This window comes from Uloborus diversus, chromosome 1, assembly GCF_026930045.1.
Source record: "Uloborus diversus isolate 005 chromosome 1, Udiv.v.3.1, whole genome shotgun sequence".
In the NCBI taxonomy this organism is placed as follows: domain Eukaryota; kingdom Metazoa; phylum Arthropoda; class Arachnida; order Araneae; family Uloboridae; genus Uloborus; species Uloborus diversus.
In genome coordinates, this window is record NC_072731.1 from 77,621,219 (window position 1) to 77,648,473 (window position 27,255).

A 27,255-nucleotide genomic window follows, 5' to 3' on the forward strand; every position below is an offset into this window, starting at 1 on the left:
AAATATAGGTTCCTAAATTTAATTAAATCTGTAATCTTTACTAATAATAAAGCTGAAAATTTCTCTGCTGGATACCTGGATCTCTGTGGCGCGCATACGCCTAAACCGTTTGGCCGATTTTCATGAAATTTGGCAAAGTTAGTTTGTATCATGGGCCTGGAAGCGATTTTTCAGAAATTTGATTTTCTTTTTCTATTCCAGTTTTAAGAACATTTTACTCAGCAAATTATAAATACAAACACAAAAGTGAAGACCAGCAACAGGCTGTGGGCTCAGCTAGACTGGTCCTAGTCAATTTACAATCCCCAGTGAAGATCAATTGCCCTCTTAAAACTATCTACTCCCTTGCTCATTACCACCTCTCCCGGTAAACTGTTCCAAGGTTTCACTACCCTGCTAAAATAATAATTTTTCCTAACATCCATATTAGCCTGAGATTTAAATAGCTTAAAACAATGACCCCTTGTCCTGTTTTCAGTGCTTAACTTCAGCTCCGTAAATCTTTCACTTTAATAAATTTAAACAACTGAATCATGTCCCCTCGGTCTCTTCTTTGCTCAAGACTGTAGATTACGAAATTATCATAACGGGGAACCGTAACATGGGCAAGCAAATGAATATAGCCAATTGGCGAGAAATTCATCATTCATTATTTGTAAATATACAGGTGAACCAAATGACCTTTTAATTTTTTACTACGGGCAAAGCTGCACGGGTACCACTAGTTTATCTATAAAGCTTTGCTAGTTACTATGCATCAATTAGATTTTACTCTTTGCAATAATGTGAAAAATTCATGAAAACATTTGGGGGAAAACAATAAAATTTTTCAAAAACATTTTTTAAAAAAATAAAAAACCTTGGTTTAAACCAAACAACCCCTGCACGAGAGTTATTAAAGATGCACCAATAAGCAAATTGGGCGATCAATGACATGTTGACTTTTGATGCAACAATCTCTATTTAGTTTTTTACCTTTTTTTTTTCATAAATACATTTTTGCAAAGAAAAAAGTACTAAAAGCAAGGAAGTTCTAATTTCTAAGGGAAAGGGGAAGGGCTTGAGCCAACACTTGCCTCCCTTCACCCCATGTTAATGGTACGTGGAGGCATGTGTGAGTGCAAGCGTGAGTGTGTGTATAGGATAAACCAGCCAGCAGGAGCGGATTCTGGTGGACAGTGCTCGAAGATGTGCAGATACAAAAATTAGAAGACCCATCATTTAATGGTCAAGTGAAAACAAAAAGAAATTCGTGTGTGTGAATGCTCAAAAAAAAAAACTATTATTTAACTTAAATTTGTTTCTGACCAACTCAAATTGCATTTTTTGCAATTAAGATTAAGCTACAAACCTTTCAGGAAAAAAATTGGTGCATTTGGTTTAAATGAATTTTCTACAATAAAAATTTTGGCACAGATGTACCTACCCTCAGTTAGACTTAAAAAAGGGAATTTTCAATTAATATCTCCATAAATTAGCATCTACCAAGATGAAACCAGGTTATCTATGATTCTTGCAAATTTACAAAAATTTTTGCACCTGGTTCGACCTGGAGCTGTAGCCCATTTTTGAGGATTATTTACAAAAGTTTGCTAAGTTCCTGACCCCACATGTTCCTGCTTACAGTTAAAATTTTGAAAAATCCTTTTTTAGCAAGTGCTTAGGTAAGAAAATTAACCTTGTCCCAAATTTCAACTTTCTAGACTAAACCTAGTTTAAATATGGCAAAGCAATGATAGATCATTAATATATAGATTAGATTAGACAAGTAAAAGATATAAACAATTAAGATTTAACACAAGTTTAGTAACACACACACTGAAACAATACAAATATAAAATTCTAAAGAATTAATAATTAAGAAAAATGGTAGAAAGCATTAATAGTAATCATTCTCTATTTAATAAAATTTATGGACCACAAAAAATCATTTGTGAAGAGAATTTATGGAAAATCACAAAAACTTTTCTCATACTAGTATCCTCCTCTTAATTTTTTGGATTCTGTGTATATTGGATACAGAGCATGATTAGATTATACTTTCAAAAATACATAAAAACAAGTTTATAACAATTACAGAACTCATGCAAAGCAACGTTGAACAGATTTCTGAGACTGTTAGGTAATGTTTGCCATTGATGTAACTTATAGTACGTAATACACCTACATATCTATGCAATGGTACATACGTAGTGATGCAACGAATATTTGGCCAATTGGGCCTGTCTGCCGAATAATCGTCTTCGGCTGAATACCTACCTAACTATTCGGCCTTGGCCGAATACTTGAACAAAAAAAGCTTGTTTGTCACTTTGCATTGAAAGTTTTAAATCGTTAAATTTGTATTCATCATATCATGTTCATTGAATATTTTTAATGAAGTCAGCCTATAACACATTGACAAGTTCATAATCCAGTGGATTGTCATTTTTAATGGTACATTAATGAATGTTTACTAAGAGATATCTAAAAAATTACCCCCGAAAAAACCATACAAAATAGTTTTCTCCTGACATATTAGGAAGGGTTGATACTTATTTTATCACATTAAAATAATTATAATACACTTGTAAACCATACTTTAAAAATGACTTAAATAAAAAGACTCAAAAAAAACTCTATTTTTTTTATACTTTAAAATACAAAATTTTGTCCAGACATAACTATTAAGATTCCTTTTACAACATTTTCAAAAACCTCTTTTGTAATGTCTGCAGGTTTATGATATGGGCAGTTCTCAAAAGGTGGGAACAAAAAAGTTAACTTTGAGCAATTTCAAAAAATTTCGAATTTGACATCAATTTTGATTTTATTCTATAGTATGCATACCTAGAACACAATATATGAACATGAAAAGACAGCAGGTATTTGTAAAAATTGTTAATTAGCAAATTAAATCAGCAATCTGTAGGTAACAGATTTTGGACATTGTTTTCCTGTAGGTAACGGATTTTGGACATCATCATAACGTAAGTTTCATCATTTTTGACAATTGTTAATCTGATTTTTAACTTTTCCAATGAAAATTTTATTTACTACTTTTTAAATTTTGCAATTTAATAATAAAGAGGATATTAATGAAATACTTGAATGGCTATACATGCTGCTCCTTACATTTAATAAAGTTTTGGAATGATTTTGAAGAAATTGATGCAAAGTTTAAAAAAAGCTTCAAATTAAAAATAATACAATTGTAAAAAGTGACATCAGTTTTAATAATGAATATTTTTTCTAATGTCATAAGAATTAAAATGATGTCTAAAAAAATTATTGAAGAAAGAAATTCGTATTTCTATTTGGAGATCGTTAAATTATGTTTCCAAAAGAAAGAAGAGAAAAAGAATTCTAAAATAATAAAAGCGAAAAAAAAAAAAAAATTGCTAGCGCAGGTGATAAAGTCGCCAAAACTGGTACAGCTGACGATAAACTACATTTGTCAAATTGGAATTCCCCTCTGGTAACCTTTAGCTTATCGTATACTGTGTTGTCGCTACCGGAGGTTTGCTTGGCGATTTTAGCGCAAAATGGCTTTCGGTTCGATCATAAGCAGCCATGTTTCTACTGTAATTTATGTATTGTTCAATGTGTAACATATTAATTATGCAGAATACCAATGGATTAAAGAAGATAACATTATAATAACGTTTTTTATTGAGGTTAGAAGACAGTAGATCATCAAAAATTATGAATAAATGGACAGAATTATCGGCGTCAAGATCGTAACGCCATTTGGACATCTCACATGTACGTTTAAAAAAATATATTTTTCTTCTAAGATACTGCATAAAAGCTTATGAAAACACTTTTAAACAATTAAAAATTGATTCCGAGACTCGATAAATACCTTTAAAATGAAAACATCATATACTTAGTTCTCAAAAAATAGCATTGTAAAGATCGTAAATTTTGGACATGCATCAAATTTCAAACTTACTATTTTCTAAAATCGTTTACAAAGTGAATAATCTGTCTTTACTTTTGTTATTTGTGTAAAATATTAACAAAAAATTATTCAGTGTAAGATTCATACCTTTAAATTTTTTTTGAAACGTATGGAAATAATTTTTAAAAATTTTTCTTTAATGGTACATTTGCTCAGTTAACGTTTTGGTATGTCCAAAATTGCGCCTTTTAGCAAAGAAAATATTTTTTTAAGGGCATTTAAAGAGCATTTTTTCCATAATTTATGTCAATTCTTGTCTCTATACAGTATTATAATTTAACTCAAAAATTTTTGAGTTAATTAAAATGAAAGTTATTTGGTGTTGAAGCTTCAAAGTTGAGGTCTGTGTTTGCTCCCACCTTTTGAGAACTGCCCATATGTACCAGGATCTAATCAGATTTTTAATTTGCTGAAAGGGAAAAAAGGGACCTGAAATCTAAAACTACTAAATACTTTATATTATAGCTACACTTAATACTTCATGCATAAAAATTAAAAAAGTCTTTTACCCTACTTTTATATAAAAATTCAACTAAAACATTAAAATATATATATACAGTGTGCCAATGCTACTTTTTAAGTCATAAATTATGAATAAGAAAAAAAAAAGAAATTGTAAATAATAAACTGCCATTTTGAATAACATAGAGCAACTTATTCATTATAGCAGTAAATATTGCAAAAGCATAATCAATACACTGTAATAAATCTTCACGAAGTTTTTGTTTTCAAAAATAATGAAGGTCTGTTTCATGTTAAAATAGGATATAATTGCTTAAAAATTAGTTTAACTAGTTTTAACCAAATGATGAACATTTTTATAAAGACTTCACAAGGGAAAAAGAAGCATTTCAGCTGTTCAAACCTTGCGTTGTATTACAGAGGCACAAAATCATGATTTTTAAAATAAAACAAAAATTTAAATCAAGGGACTAAAAATAAGTGTAATGGTTAATTGTGAAAGTGATATTTACAAAATAAAGGAAAAAAGACTTATCAAGTTTTAAAATATAATTAACTAAAGGGTTCAGAAATTTTGGCAGACATATTTTGGGAAAATATCAATACAAAAACAGAGAAGTACACTGATTAAGAAACACCGAATGAAAAATTAAATTTCAAATTGCTACAACAAAGACACAGATAAATAAAATAATTCATGATCGCAAAAGTGAAACTGTTTCCTCTAGATGTTTTAGAACAAAAGAAAAAAGAAATTAAAAAATACTGCACTAAAATCTTCAGTGTCATAAAATTGAAATTAGACACGCACCAAGTACTCGGTAACTACTCGGTACTCGGCCAAATTTTGATCAGATACTCAGATAATAGCGAATAGTTGCAAAAAATTGAATATTGTCCAAGACAGATATTAAAATTTCTAAAAAAGCGCAAGCATATATAATATTCTGCAATCATTTACAATTCAAATTTACAAGTCAAATTTAGATTTTGAGAATAATTAAGTTTGTAATGCTTCGATGGAATAAATCTTTATTTTAATGTCCCCTAAGTTAACAAAACTTATTTATTAAAAATTATACAAAAAAGGTAAGTATAGAAAATATGGAATTTTTATATTAAAAATGGATTTTTGCTACAAACAAAAATTAGTTATAAGAAATATAAAAATACTTTTACTTAAAAAATAAAAGGAAAGAAATCAACGGGAAAAGCACAGTGCAGACACGTGTTTTCGCATTACAAGGAATTCCCTTTTCAATGCACAAAATGTGAGCTTGTGGATTTAAAGGCATCCAACAAAAGTCCGATTTTTCTGTCGAGAATGTCTTTACATTCTTTAGCTTACATTTTATACACTGAAAAAGATGTTCCTTGTAACGCAGAAACACTTATCTGCAGTGTTCCTGCACATTTGTTTTATTTGCTTATAAAAATTATTTATGTTTAGCGGACTAGAACTAGGATAGATTGGTATAATTTGTTTTAATTCCAACTTGATTAATTATACCTTTTATTTATTTACTTTTAATCTTAAAAATAATTTTTTTTGTAAAATTTTTGACATAAACAAAATTTTTTAAATAATGCATACTTAAACTTCAGCAGGAATTTAGTTTTAAAAACTATTATATGGACAAGGAGGTCTATACTACTATTCCAATAAGTTCAAAATTCATCACACGTGTGTCAGTGGTACTTCTTAAAACATAATTGGTACTTGGTAACTCGACCGAGTAGTGAAAGGCTGAGTACTCGGTAACTCGGTCAAAGTTCTACTCGGTACGTCTCTAATTGAAATGAACAGTAAAACTTTATGCAATCTCAAAATGCATCAATATTTTAATCAGAAAGGCAGAGAGAGAGATATAAAACATCTTGAGTGCAAGTAATTCTAACCTATTCTATCACTTAAAAATGGAATGTTTCGAATTAAACAAAAAAAAAAAGGACGAAAACTGCCCTTCTTGGCATTGTTTTATTGGAAGTCATTAATAACCATTAGCGTAAATTGACTTTTTCAAAAATAATTGAAAGGGCACAGCTAGAGATGTGGTTAAAATGAAACATGTAAATGTTACACAACTACTTTGAAAAAATAACTATGGAAGAAATGAATTGAAACTTGAAAAAAAATTTTGGGGACTTGGGAATATATCATAATTTTATCATCTGTTATCATAAAACAGTTACTTCTTTTTGTACACACGCAAATTATGATGTAAGAACAATAATTTTTCAGTATTTTTAGGGGAAAGTCTATTTCTCTTTTTTTTTTCATAAGTGTTTCCAGCTTCTGAGAACAATTGTTCACTATAAACAATGCTCCCTGGTGCTGAAAAGCATTTCCTGGTCAGCTGAGATAGATTAGGAAAAGCTTACAGTGTTTTGAGCCCACCATTTTGAGGGACAGTCAATTCTTTGCAATAGTGGCAAGGGAAAGATATCGGTCAATTTCATTGAAACACGCCCACAAAGAATTTTGTGCTTGAGATGATGGAACGAATGAACTTGAAATATTTTTCTCTGATAATTCAGCTGGTTTAGTGCCGGTACTTTTCATAATAACTATGAGTTTCGACTTAACTTCAGTGTCTTTTGCTTGAATTTTGTTGAAAAAAAATCAACTTAAATCTGGGATCTACAACTGTAACAATGCAGTAGTGTAGTGTTCATTGTTTTGAATTGATGAAAATCTTTTCTCTAAACTTTGGATAAGAGTATCCTTCATTGTACCAACTTCCAGAAAAGTCACTTGATTTATCCAAATATAATTTTAATGATGTAAGTATTGGAATGACTTTAGAAATGAATGATTTTGATTGTGAAATTTACTTTCTTATTTCTTCAAATGATTCAAGAAGATGGGACACTTTTTCCAAAATTGTCCACTGATTTGAACTTAAGTTGTTTATATCCCAAATTTAGAAGCATATAGAGAAACTGCATTTTGTTGTTCTAGTAATCTTACCAGCATGTAATATGTGCTGTTCCATCGAGTAGGCACACTTCGTATTTAGTTTTTTCTCAGGAACTTTCAGCTAATTTGCTTGACTGCTTCTCAATCTTGAGCATGCTAGGGGAGAATGACTGAAATGTGTAACAATCTTTTTTTCCTTGAGCAATTAAATCGCTTATTGATCTTTGTGATGTTAAACCATTGCATACAGTCAAATGCAAGAAGTGTAGAAAGCAGGATTAACTTTTTAAATTTGAAATACGTACTCCTTTCATGATATTTGATCCTTCATCGCGTAATACTATGTGGATTTTGTGATTCAGATTCCAGTCGTCAACCACTGTTGTGAACATATCACAGATGTCTTCACCAGTATAGCTTCCCAGAAAATGCTTAGCTTCCAGTGCAGGGTGATGATAAATAAAATCCTTTGATATTCAGTGGGCAGTAAAGCTCATAAAACTTTAATTGCTGACAGAACTAGTCAAAATATCCAATGTTAGGGACATGAATTCTGCATCTGATATTAATGTTGTGACTTTTGTTATGCAATCTTCATAAAGTGAAGGAATAACTTTCTTTTTGAAATATTCCCGGCTGGGAATTTTATACTCTGGCTGAGCTTTTTTCATTAAATTAATAAAGTCTTCATCTTCGACAAAACTAAATGGTTGATTGTCGCATGTTATCATTTCCGCAATTGAAGTATGCAAGTTCTACTGATCGGTTGTCCCAAATTTTTTTCTTCTCAAAACGTGAATCTAACGTTTCTTGCTTCCTTTTTACACCTTGACTTGTACTGGGTGTCGCTGGTGTATTTACTTCCATAACTGTATCACAAGTTTTGTTTTTACTTTTTCACGATATTCTTCTGGATGTTTTTTAGCCAAATGGTTAATCAGTGAGCTTGTAGTTGTCTTTTTTTTTCCCAACTCCTTCTCTTGACAGAATATCTTTGCACAATTTACATCTTGCTTTTGTGCAATCATTTGGTATATGTTCAAAAATACTCCAAACTAAACTTTTCTTGACAGAAAAATCCATTTTGCTTTATTTGAACTCAGAACAGAATAAAATACTTGAATAGAGCAACTAATATTGCTGACTCTTATCAGTTAGAACCAGTCCATTAGTTGAAAGGGGTTAAGGGAGAAAGGATACAGAACAAGTGTTGGTAGGTGTCAAAAGAACCGATTTTGGAAGTAAAAGAAGAATGCTGAAAAAGGAAGTTCTTATGAAAGGGAGGTAAAAAATAAGCTTATTTGAATAGATTCTTACGTTTTTTAGATTGCCAGTTTAAAAGAAAATTAAGTAGTTTTAGATAAGGTGAATAGGATTAATCACAATGACTTAAATAGTTGTATTTAGAAGTCAAAAAATATATTAATGATTAAGAAATGAGCATCAGATAGTGGAAAACTTTACCAACAATTCAGGTTTCTTTAGTCCTCCCCCCCCCCCCCCGGGCCTTATTTATTTGAGAAGCATAGTGAAATGATGTTTCTAGTGGAAAGATATTGCTGTTTCAAAAGCTAAGAAATAAAGCTCACTTATCTTTAGAAAGTGTTCCAAAAAATGTTTCCCCCCTTCTCTCAGTAATTATTCGGCCGAATATTTTTAAAGTTAATGCATATGCTTTCAAAAAATAATTAATTTGCTCCGAAATATTTTTTTATATAGTGTCAGTATTTTAAGCTGTTTAATGCACAGAAATGTGCTTTAAATGCAACCTAAGCTTTGTTTTTAGACAAAAACAACTATTCGGCGGCCGAATATTCGGTATTTGGCCAAATTACTATTCGTTGCATCCCTAGACATAGATTATATAATAATAATACTTTATTACACAAAAGTAATTTCAAATAGTATTGTACATTTATGCCGTTAAACCAACTCTTAATTCTTTATAACCTAGTTTAACATTTATGCAGAGTTTTGTCCTCAGCAAGTCACGTTGACTCGCAAAAAAACTTAAGGAAAATGTAACCCCAATGATTAGGAATAACTTCCCAAATGACAATAAAGGTTCATTACTCTGATGTTCACAGCTGGAACAATAAAAATTTCAAACCTTAAAATTAATTGATCTCGATAACTCTATTTAAATACTATTAATAAGCAACACGCACTGAAAAACAAAAAAATATTTCCAAAGTGAAAGGTACCATTAGTACCTATTATTTCAATGCAAAAGCACCAAAATAGTAATGTAAGAGCAGCCAGTGTTATAAGCACACACACTTTACATCATTAATTTCAGCCATAATACTTTTGCAAATTATAGTAATATAAAACATCACAAGAGATGCATGTGATCTTTTGCTTGATAGAATTTGCGTGCTTTAAAATTCGATGTAATAAGCTGATTTAGTTTTCAAGTTTCAAGTGAGAAGCATGCTAGGTGTGGAAATATCAAACAATGCCTTTTAGCTACTATTTGCAATCCTTCCACAAATCTTTAAATTATATGTTATTATTTCACAATTATAACTCTTGAATTGCAGTCTATTCCATTTTGTCTGTGAAATAAAAATTGAACTAATCAATTTAGAGATAAGTAGTGAAAACTCATTGCAATGTCAAACTAGTAGATTTTTTTTTTAAAGTATAAATAATCTTATACTCATCTAGAGTGCATTTGAAACCCATAAACTTACCCCAAAGATTAGAGTAAGCTTTTAATTTTTGAAGATGCAGCAACACATATTTAGAGTTATCAAATTACCGTTAGCTTACTGACAGCGATGAGGGTCGTTTAGTTGGAAAATAAATAGAAATTTTAAACTTTAGAAATGAATGACAGAAACATAAACTTTTGATAGATACTGTAAAAACATTTTTTGAAGTAACACAATGTGAAAATTACAAGCAAAACGTCACTTGAAGATGTTTATTTTGTACAAAAAATAAATAAAACTAATATCAGTTGTCACTTGAAAGCCGATCATGTAAAACATGAACAATCACAGCTCATATAATCATCTTTTTTAATTGTGAGAAGTTGTTCCAATTTAATGATTTGTGTATAATTCTCTGCGAGTTATAAGGGAGAAATTGATTTTTTCCTTATCTTAAATTATTGCACCAAGATAAAAATAAATCTATGAAAATGGCGGTATTTGAACACAAATTTCAAAAGCCACAACATACTAAGCCTAATCCGGCAAGTAACTCATGTAAACATGCCGCTTCATTGACATAGCAATTGAAAAAGATGTAAAATAGTTCAAATTAAATACCTGAACAATGCCTTTTATTTCTAAATATATATCAGTTTGGCTTCTTCCATAGAAAAAGCTGAAACCGAGATAGCTGTCCTTGAAATTGCACAGCCGCTCTATATTTGGTGAAAACATAGTTTATGAGCTAATATAATTTGAAAATAACATTATAGTACCCTCTGCGGATGTTTCGTATGTTCAGAATACTTTCATCTTTAGGAGGATAACTTTCAAATTTCATAATTAAAACAGATTTAATTTATAAATAGATACCCTTAGGGCAACAATGGCTACTCATTACATGAGTACGTCTCAAGCTAGGCAGTTAGAATCCTGTCTCCTGATTGGTGCAAAATTATCACATGACTCTTCCGATATTTTATATTAAATATTTTATTGAAAATGTTATAATAATTGTGTTGTCTGTATTAAAATTCTGATTTTAGGTGAGGGGACGAGCATCTACTTCTAGGGAAATCCTCCCCCAATAATGCGTTTAGAATCGCATTGGTAACGTCATTACATCCAACAAGCCAGCTCACCAAGCGTCATTCAAGAACTAACGATTGATCTACGCTTTCATTTCGCCATGCCATAAACTAAATCACGTGATTATTTACTAAAAAACATTATACATTTATATAGCAAAATTATAAAATATATGTTAACACTGCGAGCCATTCTGTTCAAAACAAAATTGCGAATTTATGTGATATATGAAATGCGTACAGATGTCCTGAAAGGTAATAGTATTTAAATAGAGATATATGAACGACATTTTGAAATGCTCAGTTTGTGTAGAATTATTGAAAACAATTGAAAAATTCAGTATTTATTCAGATTGTAACAGCTTTATGGAAGAAAATTTTATTACACTTTATTAGTGGACAAGGTGGATAATACATGGAAATCGTAACCACTGCTTAAACAGTGAAAGTTACGAGCGCAAAATTCTAAAACAACTGAAGCAAAATAGTTCGACATTTATATTAAGGCTAAAAAATTTTATTCTTGAATAAATTAATTTGAAACTGTCCAAAACATACATCAAAGGATAATATTTTTGATTTCCAGGCGTTAAGGGAGATTTAACCTGGGTTGCCTTATTAAGGGTGCATTCGGAAACGCGGATCGGTCGCCTCGGTGCAACCGCAAGCGTTTCCGAACGCGGTGGAACCGGTGACGTCACTTAACCGCGTTCGGAAACGCTGCGGTTGTTTTCTGGCGGTCGACTTGGTAGCAACCTGTGGCACCGCTGTCTGGAAGCGGTTAGAAAGATCACAAACGTCACAAAGTCTGTATTGGCCAATCCGGTGGTGTTTCATGTTTTGATCGTAACGCACGTGACTTGCCTATTATGAAAGTTACGCTTTGATTGGAGTGTCGTTTGCTGCTGAACTAGAACTACCGCGGTTTAACCACGAGCGTTCGGAAACACAGCTGTTCTACCGGAATTCCTAGAGAAATTCCAAATACGTCATAACCACACCGGACTAACCACGCGGTGTAACCGGTGGATCGTTTCCGAACGCAGCCTAGATTTTTTTTTCTATTCAAGAGTCACAACTGACTTCAACTGTATTTATGTCGAGGTCTGCATACTAGTGCCTTGCCTCCATTATTTTATATACCGATAGATGGCAGCACCATCACCGGATCGAACAGTTAATGAGAATTTAGAACTAGTCCAAGATGCTTGTTGCGTGTTTAGCCGTGGCCTACGAGGATGCACGCAAACAGCAGATTCTCGTAGGTTACTGTTGTGGTGTTTTGAAAAAAAATTTTATTTTTGTATAGTTGAATGCTCGCAATTAAAGAAGACAAGAAACAACAAATGATCATATGTGCATTGCATATTGATGATTATTGAAGCAAAATTTGCTTTCAATATGTGATTAACTTTTTTGAAATTATTATAATGTCTGCAGAAGATTCAATCACATTCGTACAAACTGATTTAGCTGACAGTTCTTTTCCTGTCTTTGAAGACATTAAACGTGATGGAAAGTTATGTGATGTTACCTTGAAGGTAAACAATGCTTTCTTTTTTTTTTTTTTTTTTGAAAGATCGCTAAATAAAAAAGCAAGCTTTTGAGGATTTTATTTTCGGGACAATTTTTGCAATTCCTAGCAAGGGACAAGGGGATCGGGTAAAAAATTCAGGCATAATCAATAAACGAGATTTTTTTTCCATTTCAAAATTTATAAATTCAATTTTTTGTTGAATCTTCTAAACGGCTTCAAAAATCAAAGAATTTAAGCCAATGCTGAAAGTAAAACATTACTTTTATCTGTGAATGGTTATGTCAAAATTCTTTGCATGTGTCTGAGAATAATAAACTTTGTTTCAAGAGCTATTTTGACATAGAGATAAATTTTGATTTCAATAAAGCATTGAAAACAGTTTCAAAAATATTGTGATTCAGAGACAAACTGTCAAATGTTTTCCTCAGTGGGGAAACATTTGACAGCAAACCAACAATGTAGTATTTGCATATAATATTCTGTGTGTGCAGTAGTTTAGCCTTTTGTAAATGGATATAATTACTTTTAATTAGAGATGCCCTGAAGCAACAACAGATACTGTAGCTTCTGCTGCTGTACATATTGAGCTTTTTAGCATTGAAGGCATAATAAACTATATTGTCACCTTAAAGAAATAGTAAGATATCTTAGTGTTATTTCTGGGATCTTACTGTTGTTTTGAGACGACGATATATAATACAAATACAAATACAAAAGTGACAACTAGCAACAGGCTCTGGGCTCGGTCCTAGTCAATTTACAATCCTCAGTGAAGATCAGTGACCCTCTTAAAACTATCTACTCCCTTGCTCATTACCACCTCTTCCGGTAAGCTGTTCCTAGGCTCCACTACCCTGCTATAATAATAATTTTTCCTTATATCCATGTTAGCCTTAGATTTAAATAGCTTAAAATAATGCCCCCTTGTCTTGTTTTCAGTGCTAAATTTCAGCCCCATAGCATCTTTCATTTTAATAAATTTAAACAACTGAATCATGTCCCCTCGATCTCTTCTTTGCTCAAGACTGTACATTTTTAGCCTTCTAAGCCTGGAATCATAGTCTAAGTGAGAAAGTCCATTTCTTGCCTTGTAGCTCGCCTTTGAACCCTTTCCAATACATTAATATCTTTCTTAAGATAAGGAGACCAAAACTGAACAGCATACTCCAAATGAGGTCTTACCAAACTTCTATATAAGGGCAGAATAACTTCTTTAGAATTGTTTGAAATAGATCTACTGATAAACCTAAGCATCCTATTGGCTTTGTTACTAGCTACGCTGCACTGTTGCCTGGACTTTAAATCCTGACTTATTAAGACGCCCAGATCAGTAACTTTTTCTGCCTGACTAATGACTGAACCTTGCAAATAATAACTTGTACACTTATTTCCATGCCCTAAATGTAGCACTTGACATTTCCCAACATTAACAGCCATACCCCATTTATCATCCCACTCTGTAATATGATCTAGATCCTCTTGCAGCTGATTTGCTTGTTCTTCATTTTCTACAGTCCCCATAACTTTGACATCATCAGCAAAACAATTCATGTTCCCAGAAATACTTTTGTGAATATCGTTCATAAAGACAATGAAGCAAACTGGCCCTAACACTGATCCTTGAGGAACCCCGCTTAAAACCTCACTCCAATTAGAATAATTTCCCCTTACAACTATCCTTTGTTTCCTTCTGGTCAGCCAGTTTTTTACCCAAATGAAAGTTTTCCCTCCTATTCCTATATCAGCTAATTTGCTTAGTAGAGCAGCATGCAGCACCTTCTCGAAAGCTTTTTGAAAATCAGTGTAAACAACATCTACAGGCTTCTTATTGTCCAAATCCATGGTAACTTTGTCATAGAAATGTAATGAATTAGTTGCACAAGATTTACCTTTTCTGAAACCATACCTGCCAACTCTACTGGTTTTTCTGGGAGATTCCTGTATTTTGATCATTTCTCTTGATTGTGTATAAGATGTAAGGAGCATTTTGTTGTACTAAGAAGGAAAATAAAAAATTCTTTTATTTCCTACCGAAGAACGAAAAATCCGTCGTAAACATCTACTGTATTTTTTAATTATCTACTGGATTTTTTTCCCAGTAGATGTTGGTAGGTATGCCTGAAACCGTACTGAAAACTAGTCAATAGATTATTAGTCTCTAGAAAATTTACGATCTTAATTTTTATCAATGTTTCAAAAATTTTGCAAACCACCGAAGTTAAACTCACAGGTCCATAATTTCCCGCACTCCCTTTAAACCCTTTCTTGAAGAGCGGTGTAATGTTAGCCAGCTTCCAGTCCTCTGGCACTGTCCCCGAGTTATAAGAAGCATTGATAATATTTACGAATACATCTGCTAATTCCTATGCACATTCAACTAAAATTTTTGAATAAATATTATCTGGTCCCGGAGCATTAGTCTCTTTAATTTTTTTCAAATGAAGTAAAATGTCATCCCTGGAAAATACAAAGTCCTCAAGCTGTGCTATAGCTTGTGTCTTGTTAGTATCAACTGTTGAGATACAGTTATCGTTAAAAACACTCGAAAAAAAATTATTAAGAACATTAGCAATATCACTATCGTCCTGAATTAAAATTGCCAGCTCATCAACCAGTGGCCCAATATGACTATTTCGAACTTTCCCCGAATTAGTATATGCAAAAAATCTCTTGGAATTCCTGTTTATGTTCTCTGCCAGTCTTTGCGCCAACTCTCTTTTCTGAATCTGTACCAAATACTTAAATTTACGCTTTGCGTTACAATATTGGAGCCTATCTGCACTGTGACCAGTTTCTCTAAACCTATGAAAAGAGGCTTGCTTGTAATTTAGATCGTCTTTAGTTTCCCTGGAGAACCACATTGGCTAAATTAAAATAAAAAAAAAAATTCTTTTTTTTTACTGGGAAAATTTGTTAATTATATTTTTTTTTGGTAATTACAATTTGTATCGACATGATTGATATGTGAGTACGTACAATGCTTGTGATAAAAAGAGGTGTGTGTATAAAAGTGTTCTCTCGGCGCACTGACTAGATGTCTGACTAGTTGATGTCTGACTAATGCCATGGCAGTGTTGGGCATTAATCAACTAAATCCTCAATCGACTAAAGTAATCTGACTCCCATTTAGTTCAGACTAATATTTTAAAAATTTAATTCAATTGCAGACGAAGATTAACGTTAGTTTAAACTAACTCGTTAGTTGATTAAAAAAACTAATTTAGTTCAGATTGATTTAGTTCAGATTAAATTAATCAAATTGAATTTAGTCAGATTAAAAGTAATCAGATTGAAAGTAATCAAATTGATTTGATTAAATTTTTAATTCAGATTAAATTCGTAAAATATAAATGTCACATGAACAGAGGCACATTTGTATTTCTACGTGTATGTACATATTTACCCAAGAATACACGAGTTAATACGTGTATATACGACTATGTGCGTAAATATATGTATATAAACGTGTTATCCCGCGCATGTTCGTGTACGGAGGTATATTTGAATTTTTAAGTGAATATACATATTTATGTGTGCATACACGAGTAAATATGTGTATATACGAGTATGTACGTGTACACAAGAGAATATGCATATGGATATGTGTTACCCCGAGTATACTCGTGTACAGAGGTAAATTTGCTTTTAATTGTGAAAACACATACTTATGCGTGCACACAAGCGAAAATACATGCATATACGTGTACACATGAGAATATGCGTATAGATACGTTTTATCCCGAGTCTAATCGTGTAAAGAGGAACATTTGTATTTCGACGTGCATATACGGGAAAGTACGTGTATATACAAATATGTTCGTGTACACATGAGAATATGCGTATAGATATTTGTTACCCCGAGTATACTCATGTAAAGATGTACATTTGTATTTGTACTTGTATATACACATCTGTGCGTGCATATAGGAGAAGGTACGTGTATATACAAGTATGTTCATGTACACACGAGAATATATGTAAACATACGTGTTACCCCGAGTATACTCATGTACAGAGGTAAATTTCTATTTAAACGTGTATAAATATATAGATGCATGCATATAAGAGAAAATACATGTATATACGAGTAAGTACATGTACACACGACAAATAAGTGTTTAACCCGACTATACTCGTGTACGAAGGCACATTTGTATTTCCATGTGTGTATGCATATTTATGGGTTTATAAACGAGTAAATACATATATACGATTATGTACGAGTACACACGATAGTATGCGTATAGATACGTGTTGCCCCGAGTATACTCGTGTACAGAGGTAAATTTGCTTTTAATTGTGAAAACACATACTTATGCGTGCACGCAAGCGAAAATATGTGTATGTACGTGTACACATGAGAATATGCGCATAGATACGTTTTACCCCGAGTATACTCGTGTAAAGAGGTACATTTGTATTTCTACGTGTTCATGCATATTTAAGCGTGCATATACGAGAAAGTATGTGTATATACAAGTATGTTCGTGTACACACGAGAATATGCGTATTGATATTTGTTACCCCGAATATACTCGTGTAAAGAGGTACATTTGTATTTGTACGTGTATATTAGGGTGGTCCAAAATTTCGAAGGTGAAAATTTTTTGAGTCCTACCCTCCCATTTTGTTCCAATGTATTAAAAAATAAATCAGACAAAATTTGAAAACATTTCGATAATTTTTAGAGGTAGCTCAACACAGATAAAGTTTTCATCATTGCTAAATAGAACGCGTACCTCACACGACCATTGACCTCACTAAGATAAAATACAATTGCTATTTTTATTAACAAGAAAACAATTGCTTTATAAAATTGCAGTTTTATGTAGAGACTTAACAATAGCCATTATGAAAATACTTTTGTCAATACAAGTAAATACATAAAATCTATTCCTTTAACAGTTGTGATTGAATAAATTTTCAACTTGTTGTTACTTATGTATGTATTCTTAATTGTTTTGGTTTTGATTTCACCACTATTGGAATGATAGTTTGCACTTATTTTTGAAATGCATAAGTCTCATTACTTTCAAATAACTGAGTATGGCAAATACATCAATTAGATCAAAATCAGAGGTTTATCTTCTTAGTTCAACCATAAGTGAGCTGACAGGTAGTAATTTATCTTCAATTCCTATGGCATTGGGTATGTTTCTTCATAACCATATTGAATTAAAGAAAACCGTAAGAGAATTTTCAAGAAATAACAAAATTTTGGCAGAAAGCCTGAATACTCGTACAAAGACCCCAAAATTGTCAGCCCAAGTTAGAAAAACTTTATTAACAATGGAAGTTATTGAAAAAAAAAAAACAAAAAACAGAAGTACAATGACACAAAAAAGATAAAGAAGGTGAGCTAATTAGTCGAGGCGAAACCCCCTGCTTTTAGTTTTAGGTTTGAGCTCTAGTTTATTGTTTTTAGCTTAACAAGTGGTGCGTTTGCCCATTGTTACTCTATATTACATGTACTAGAGCTTAAGCATTCTCTTCTAGTTTATAGTTAAAATTTTGGTCTTTTGACCATAATTAATGAATCCTCCACGGCTGATGAGCTCTGGATTCACTCTTTTTCTATTCCTACTTAATAGCTGTTTGCATTTTTCCTTTTTATCATCATTTGTTATTTATAATTTGTTTAATATTTGTAATTCTGTTTGCTTAATTTTATATATATATATATATATATATATGCATGCATATACGAGATCCCGAGTATATATATATATATATATATATATATATATACATATATATATATATACGTTTAAATACAAATTTACCTCTGTGCACGAGTATACTCGGATTAACACGTATTCATACGCATATTTTTTGTGTACACGTACATACCCGTGTAATCACGTATTTACTTGTGTATGCACAAATAAATTTGTACATATACTTAGAAATTACACATACCTCCGTCCACGAATATACTCGGGATAACAGGTAGAAATGCAAAAAAAATGGGTTTACACTTATCTACTCGTATATACACGTATTTACTTGTGTTTACACGTACTTATAGGTATATAAACGTAGAAATACAAAATTTCCAGCATACACAAATATTCGGGATAACACGTATATATACGGATATGCACAAAACTACTCGTTTATACATGTTTTTACTCGTATATACAAGTGTATGCGAGCATAAATATGTATTTTAATGTATTAACGTACAAATACAAATGTACCTCTGTACACTAGTATACTCGGGTTACACGTATCTATTCGCATATTCTCTTGTGTACACGAACATACTCGTACATACTTGTCTTTTCTCGTATATACTCGCATAAAAGTGTATGTACAATCTTAAATACAAATTCTCCTCTCTGCACGAGTATACTCGGGTTAACACGCATCTATATGCATATTCTCGTGTGTACATGAACATACTTGTATATACAAATACTTTCTCGTATATGCAAGCTTAAATATGCATGAACGCGTAGAAATACAAATGTACCTCTTTACACGAGTATACTCGGGGGTAACACATATCTTTACACATCTTCTCATGTGTACAAGAGCATACACGTATTTTTGCTTGTGTGCACGCAGAAGTATGTATATACACAATTAAAAGCAAATTTACTTCTGTACACGAGTATACTCGGGGTAACACGTATCTATACGCATATTATCGTGTGTACAGGTACATACTCGTATATACACGTATTTACTCGTTTATAAACGCATAAATATGCATATACACGTAGAAATACAAATGTGCCATCGTACACGAGTATACTCGGGTTAAACAAGTGTCTATATACCTATTGTCGTGTGTACACGTACTTACTCGTATATACACGTATTTTCTCGTATATGCATGCATCAGTATGTACATACACGTTTAAATAGAAATTTACCTCTGCGCACGAGTATACTCGGGGTAACACGTATGTTTACATATATTCTCGTGTGTACATGAACATACTTGTATATACATGTACCTTCTCGTTTATGCACGCATAAATATCTATATACCTGTACAAATACAAATGTAGCTTTTTATACGAGTATACTCGGGGGTAACACATATCTATACGCATATTCTCGTGTGTACACGAACATACTTGTATGTACACGTACTTTCTCGTATATGCATGCTCTAATATGTATATACACGTCGAAATAGAAATGTATCTCTTTACACGAGTATACTCGGGGGTAACACGTATCTATACGCATATTCTCATGTGTACACGTACATACTCGTATATACACGTATTTACTCGTTTATAAAGGCATAAATATGCATAGACACGTAGAAATACAAATGTGCTATCGTACACGAGTATACTCGGGTTAAACAAGTATCTATATACCTATTGTCGTGTGTACACGTACTTACTCGTATATACACGTATTTTCTCGTATATGCATGCATCAGTATGTACATACACGTTTAAATAGAAATTTACCTCTGTGCACGAGTATACTCGGGGTAACACGTATGTTTACATATATTCTCGTGTGTACATGAACATACTTTTATATACACGTACCTTCTCGTTTATGCACGCATACATATCTATATACACGTACAAATACAAATGTAGCTTTTTACACGAGTATACTCGGGGTAACACATATCTATACGCATATCCTCGTGTGTACACGAACATACTTGTATGTACACGTTTTTTCTCGTATATGCATGTTTGAATATGTATATACATATCGAAATACAAATGTACCTCTTTACACGAGTATACTCGGGGTAACACGTATCTTTACGCATATTCTCATGTATACACGTATATAAACGTATTTTCGCTTGTGTGCATGCATAAGTATGTGTATACACAATTGTATGAGCAATAAAGTATACAATTGCATAAAGTATGTGTATAAGCAAATTTACCTCTGTACACGAGTATACTCGGGGTTACACATATCCTTATGCATATTCTCTTGTATACACCTACATACTCGTATATACACGTATTTACTCGTATATGCACACATAAATATGTATATTCACTTAAAAATTCATATATACCTCCGTACACGAACATACGCGGGATAACACGTTTATATACGTATTGTCACGCACATAGTTGTATATATACACGTATTAACTCGTGTATGCTTGCATAAATATGTACATACACGTAGAAATACAAATGTGCCTCTGTTCATGTGACATTTATATTTTACAAATTTAATCTGAATTAAAAATTTAATCAAATCAATTTGATTACTTTTAATCTGATTACTTTTAATCTGACTAAATTCAATTTGATTTATTTAATCGGAACTAAATCAATCTGAACTAAAGTAGTTTTTTTAATCAACTAACGAGTTAGTTTAAACTAACGTTAATCTTCGTCTGCAATTGAATTAAATTTTAAAAATATTAGTCTGAACTAAATGGGAGTCAGATTACTTTAGTCAACTAATCAAGCAATTACAAATTTAGTTGACTTTTTTAGTTGATGCCCAACACTGGTGTGTGGGATTCCATGGGGGCCGCAGAGTCGTACAGGGTGTCCGTGTCCTTGGTGGGCTCCCCCTGGAGTTGGCACTGGTTGCTCAGGGTACCTGCGCCACAGTCGCAGAAGAACCTATCGTGTCTGATAAATTCCACATCATGTCCAGTATGTCAAGTCTTTATACTATTTAAAATGTGAATTTTTGCAACTGATGCAGTTTTTTTTTTTTTTTTTGCCACTGTATATAAATAATATTTCTATGTGAAAATTTTCATTCACTTATTTATTCATGTTAATTTTATTTTTTTTTAAAACATGTATCTTAATAATTATATTTTTCTAGGTTGAAAATAGGCTGTTCTATGCCCATAGAATTATTTTGGCTGGAACCATTCCATATTTTCGAGCTATGTTTACAAATGATATGATTGAAAGCAAGCAAACTGAAATTAACATTAAAGATATAGATCCAGAGTAAGTTGATAAGTATTTTTAAAGTTTATATTTTCAATTTAAAATCCAATTCAAATAGCATTGTACTTTTTCCTATACTGTCTTAATTTAAAAGAGAGTAAAAGTATAAATAAAGATTGTTTATGCATGGTAAATACTGTAAAATAGTAAAGGAAATACAAGTGCAAAAGGGATTATAATCAACAGGCATTGTGCCTAGCTAGGCTGGTCCTAGAATAAGTCACCTTAGGGGTTGATTCAGGCACAAATTTGGTCTGCTTTGCTTCCTCTTCACAAAGTTCTATATCACAAACTGAGCCACTTCACTAAGCTATATTTCTCAAAATTACACCTTCACTAAATTTTATTTATAACTTGCTGTACTGGCACAGTGATGCCCTTACTAAGAATTTAAAGGAAGTCCGTTGAATAATAAAATCCCCTCCCCCTCTGTTTTTATTCCAAATTACGTACGTAAATATGTAACATAAAAAAGATACAGCGAAACGTCCGGCGGAAGTTACCGCACTGCAGAAACCCACCTAATTAGAGAGCGAAACGGACTCTGGCGGATAAGCAATTGCGATGAAAAATCGGCGTACATCCAGGACAAAAAGGAAATCCCCTATCCCGTTCGAAAAAGGATTCAACTCCCCAGCAGAAAAACAGCACAATTGAAAAACTTGGTACATCTAGGGCAAAAAGGAAATCCCGCACCCCATATGAAAATTTTTTCTTTTGAAAAGCTATCATCTGAGAAAATGAAAAAAAAAAAAAACGAAAAAAACTCTAGAATTAAACCCCCCCCCCCCCTCCCGTCTGATGTCAAATAATCAGTAATCATATTTTTTAACTAAAATGGGTGAACACCCTTTGAAAAACTGAATGCAATCCTTTGAAATCTAAAATATTTTGCGAAATAAACAAATAATCCGCAACTACATTGTTTATCCAAATTCGTCAAGCGACTTTCAAATTGAAAAGAAAATCAATTTACATTCGCACAATGAATTTAAGAAAAATGACAACAGCACAATAACCAACATGTGCGGATTTATGGGGGTCTGAGGGGGGCAATGCCCCCTCAGTTTTGGAAGGACTTTATGTAATAACAACACATTTTCCAAAAATTAAAAAAAAAATTTTTTTTTTCTTTTTTGAATATTTTAGAAGGGTATGGGTGGATTTATAAAGGGGGGCATAGGGGGCAATGCCCCCCAGTTTTGGGAGGACTTTATATAGTAACAACATATCTTCCAAAATCTTAAAACAAAAAAATCATGACTTTTTCTTTTTTGAATAGTTTAATGAAAATGAAGAGAAAAGCAAATGTCCTTTTCTGATGGGAGAAAAGAAAAGGAAAAAAAAATTGAACATTGAATACAAATAAAACAGCTTTCACTGGGGTGCTAAAAACGTGTCTAAATTCATTATTTTGGACTGAAAACCATTTGGGCAAGTATATGAATGAAAATATAGGCTAAATGAGCTTTACATTAAGCTGCAACACTTATAATAATTGACGATTATTTTGACAAATTAGAACCTAAAGCAAAGAGGGAAAAACTCCCTCCGCCCCCATTCTCGCTAACAGAATGATCTACTCGTTATGATTTGTGTCCACATTTGAAGTATATTTGTGCATAATATTTATGTTCTTAGTAGATTAATTGGCCCTTTAAGAAATTCTAAGAAGCATTTTTTTTTTCCTTCTCTCTCTCTCGCTTAAAAGAGAATAAATAGTATCGCAAACTGAATAAATATCAATTATCTGAGTGTTCTGATTAGAGACGTACCGAGTAGCACTTTGGCCGAGTACCGAGTACTCGGCCGAGTACCGAGTTACCGATTGCTCGGCCTTTCATTACTCGGCCGAGTTACCAAGTACCGATTATGTTTTAAGAAGAACCACCGACACACATGTGATGAATTTTGAATTTATTGGAATAGTAGTACAGACCTCCTTGTCTATATAATAGTTTTTAAAGCTAAATTTCTGCTGAAATTTAATTAGGCATTATATAAACAATTTTGTTAGTGTCAAAAATTTTACAAAAAAAATTATTTTTAAAATTAAAAATAAATAAATAAAAGGTATGATTAATGAAGTTGGAATTAAAACACCAATCAATTAATAGTTCTAGTCCACCAAATATAAATAATTTTTAAAAGCAGATAAAACAAATGTGCAGGAACACTGCAGACACGTGTTTCTGCCCTTCCCCCCTGTTACAAGGAACATCTTTTTCAGTGCATAACATGTGAGCTAAAGAATGTAAAGACATTCAACCAAAAAATCCGACTTTTGTCGGATGCCTTTAAATCCATGAGCTCCCATTTTGTGCATTGAAAAAGGAATTCCTTGTAACACCAAAACCAGGGTGGCGACAGATCAGGGAGACCAGGGAAAAGTCAGGGAACTTTATTAATCAGGGAAATATCAGGGAATTTTGAAAAAATAACAAAAAATCAGGGAAAATAGATTTTATAAAGGAAAAAAAATGTTTTTTTTTTTTTGCTTTACAAAATTAAATACTCTTAATTCCCTACGCATTTTCCGCCAATTATCTGTTCGAAAAAAGTAAAATTAATGAGGTGCGATTATACACTGCCCCATATTTGTGCATCTTTTTTCCTCAACGTCAAAGTATTGAATCTTACTTATTAACCACAGGATGAACTTATTAAGATTGCTTCTGTGTCTGTTAGGTTGTTTATTTTACCTAGCTTGAAATTTCCTTTTACGCTTTCAATGCTACGTAAAATAACAACCATACAGGCAAAGAGGAAGCCTTCATTAATGCCTTAGCTCCGTTGCCTTTATCCCACTGTCTCGAAGTAATTAGCGTACTGTAATCACGATTTCAAGAAGAAATCTTTGGTTTTTAAATTAATACTATAAAAGCTTAAAAGTTATTACTTCTTTGGGTTTTTAATTTAATTGCTAAAATAGAACTTTCAATTAAAAGAACTTTGTTTTTTGCCGTTATACTATTTGTTGTCACCGCAGATTATAAGGGTTTTCTTTTCTTCAGACTTAAGTAATTTTTTAATTTTATAACCAAGTTGTATTCTTTTATATATTTTGATATTAACTAATTGCTTTTTTTTCTTGCATTCAAAGTTGTTTGTTACAAAAGCAATCTAAGATTTTTTTTTCGTTACATACTGAAATAATTTGAAATAGAGTTAACTTGTGAACTTAAGTAAATATTTTTATTTTTTATTGTTAAAATGCTGTATTCATTCATTAAAACCTATATTTTTGATTAGAGAAAAGCTCCTTATGAATGGATGTCAAATGGTTTCATCTGTTTTGCATAAATATGACAATTAGTCAGATAAGAATAACTACATTACTTCTATTCTTTCACTATTGTTATTCTTGAAACAATTATTATACTGTTTGAAAACTTAGTTCAAAATAATTTCAATTACTTTTTAGTTCTGTCATAAATACACATATGTTTTTAAGAGTAATTTTAATAGTTTCTTAAATTTCTTGTGCTAAGTGGTTTCTGGAAGTGAAGTTTTTTTTTTTTTTTTTTCTATAATCTTTCCATGTATAAAAATTTAATATACTGTTTTGTTGGTTTTTCTTTCCTTCCAAAAAAATTGTCTTGTTTTTTTGTTGTTTTTTTTAACCATTTTATTAAAAAAGTAGCATCTTTTTAAAATATATCTTTAGTTCAACAACTTTACACAACTTAAAAAGTTTAAAATACTGCATTTAATACAAACATACAATGGATTTCAAGTAGAGCAAAGAAAGAAAACCATTATCATTGGTAACTTAAATCAGGGAAAGTTGGTGAACTTAATCAGGGAAAAGTCAGGGAACTTTTTTTCACAGTTCCTGTCGCCACCCTGAAAACACATGTTTGCAGTGTTCCTGCACTGTGCTCTTAACGTTGTTTTATTTCCTTTTATTTTTTAAGCAAAGGTGTTTTTATATTTTTTATATAACTATTTTTGTTTGTAGCAAAAATCCATTTTTAATGTAAAAATTCCATATTTTCTATACTTATGTTTTTTTTGCATAATTTTTAATAAATAAGTTTTATTAACTTTGGGGACATTAAAATAAAGATTTATTCCATTGAAGCATTACAAACTTCATTATTCTCAAAAATCTGTCTTGGACAATATTCAATTTTTTGCAACTACTCGGTATTGGCCGAGTATCTGATCAGAATTTGGCCGAGTACCGAGTACTCGGCAAATTGGCCGAGTAGGTCGAGTACCGAGTAATTACCAAGTACTCGGTACATCTCTAGTTCTGATTAAATGAATCTTTTTACTTGGAGGGAGAGTACAATTTTACTTACTCTATAAATACTATTCAAAAAGTAAATTTAGTCATAATCAGGGTTGTTTGGTTTAAACCAATTGGTTTTTTTTAAAAAACCATGCGGTTTTTTTAAAAAATGGTTTTTTTAAAAAAAAATCCAAAAAAAAAAAATCCATTTTACAGGTTTACATTGATTTCCCCACACATATTGAAAAATGTAAAATTCCATTTATGCTAAGTTCCTAGCTAAGTTGCAGAGATAAATACTAAAATTGCAAAGTTGCTTCTTCAAAATGTATTACAAGCTTTAATCGAAAAAAAATATTAATATATTTTTTATTTCATATATGTTCCATAAAGCAGATTTCAGTCAACTTCCAACATTATGCTTAATTTGCATGATTAGTTAAGATTTACTAAGGATTGAATCTTTTATTGCAGATGCAATCCATTATATTGCTCACTCCTGTTGCAGGGGTGTGACATTTTTGCCCATTTATTTGCACTTTCCTGGAATTTTAACTTTGACTTGTGAGGTAATCAACAGTCTAACTTAATTGTTTGCACCTAAAAATTAAGATTTGTTCTGCAGGTGAACACAAATAATATTTTTTGAATCAAATTTAAAAAAAAAGTTTATACTTCATATTATGATACATAATAGTTCTTTATATTATAATGTAGGATGATTAAAAGATACATTTTTAAATTCCCAGAACAAAATGCAAATGTATGTGTAAAAATTGATTGAGAAATATATAAATCTTCACATATAAACTACACTCTCCATTGGTGTTTTTTTTTTTTTTGGATTCTGTGTGCTCAAAAGATTTTGATTGGCTATACACCTATGCTGCTTTATGACTATTGGGTGCAGATAATTCTTAGTCCCCCCCCCCCTTTTGTTCATTGGAATTGGGATTTTGGTATTTGCTTTGCCTTAGCTAACCTGTGCAGTTTACAAAAGTTACTTACTCATATTGTTTTAAAAAGAATCTCAAATTCTGGTAGAAAAAAAGACCTAATCTGGCTTTCATTTGATGAAATCAAAAATGAAGCCAGTATTTCGTATCATAAAGGGTCTATATATACATGCATACTAATATGTTAATCAAGTCAAGCATTTCAATTAATATTTCCCTGCAGAAAGCTATTTTAATTATTTAATTTAGTTACAAGATTTTGTTCTAATCTCTTTGATTGAAAAATTTGGTATAATGTGACTATTGAATAACTGTTAATTACATGGAACCTTAATTACCTTCCGAAAATTGTTTTTCTCGCAAATAGTATTTAGACCAAAAAAACCCGGTTTAAACCAAAAAAACCTGGTTTAAACCAAAAAAAAACGTTTTTTTTTTTTTTTTGAAGAAAAAAAAATTTTTTTTTTTCCAATTCTGGTCATAATCATCTAAGTCTAAGTGAGTCAGTCCTTGCCATTATTGAAATCT

General features: G+C 31.7%; 2 protein-coding genes across 2 annotated transcripts in view; one reads left to right on the forward strand and one right to left on the reverse strand.

Moving 5' to 3' along the window:
* LOC129230533 (bromodomain-containing protein 3-like) overlaps positions 1 to 10,891 on the reverse strand; it is a 215,644-nt gene extending 204,753 nt beyond the window's left edge. The window contains 1 exon segment of the mRNA XM_054864940.1: positions 10,604 to 10,891. The gene's annotated coding sequence lies outside the window, so the exon portion shown is untranslated.
* A 1,601-nt stretch (positions 10,892 to 12,492) lies between these two features.
* The window catches only part of LOC129234664 (kelch-like protein 18), a 72,619-nt gene continuing 57,856 nt past the window's right edge, over positions 12,493 to 27,255 (forward strand). Inside the window, exons 1-2 of the mRNA XM_054868707.1 lie at positions 12,493 to 12,614; positions 21,404 to 21,534. Coding sequence (XP_054724682.1) covers positions 12,504 to 12,614; positions 21,404 to 21,534 — 242 coding nt within the window. The 5' untranslated portion in view covers positions 12,493 to 12,503. The remainder of the gene's footprint in view (positions 12,615 to 21,403; positions 21,535 to 27,255) is intronic.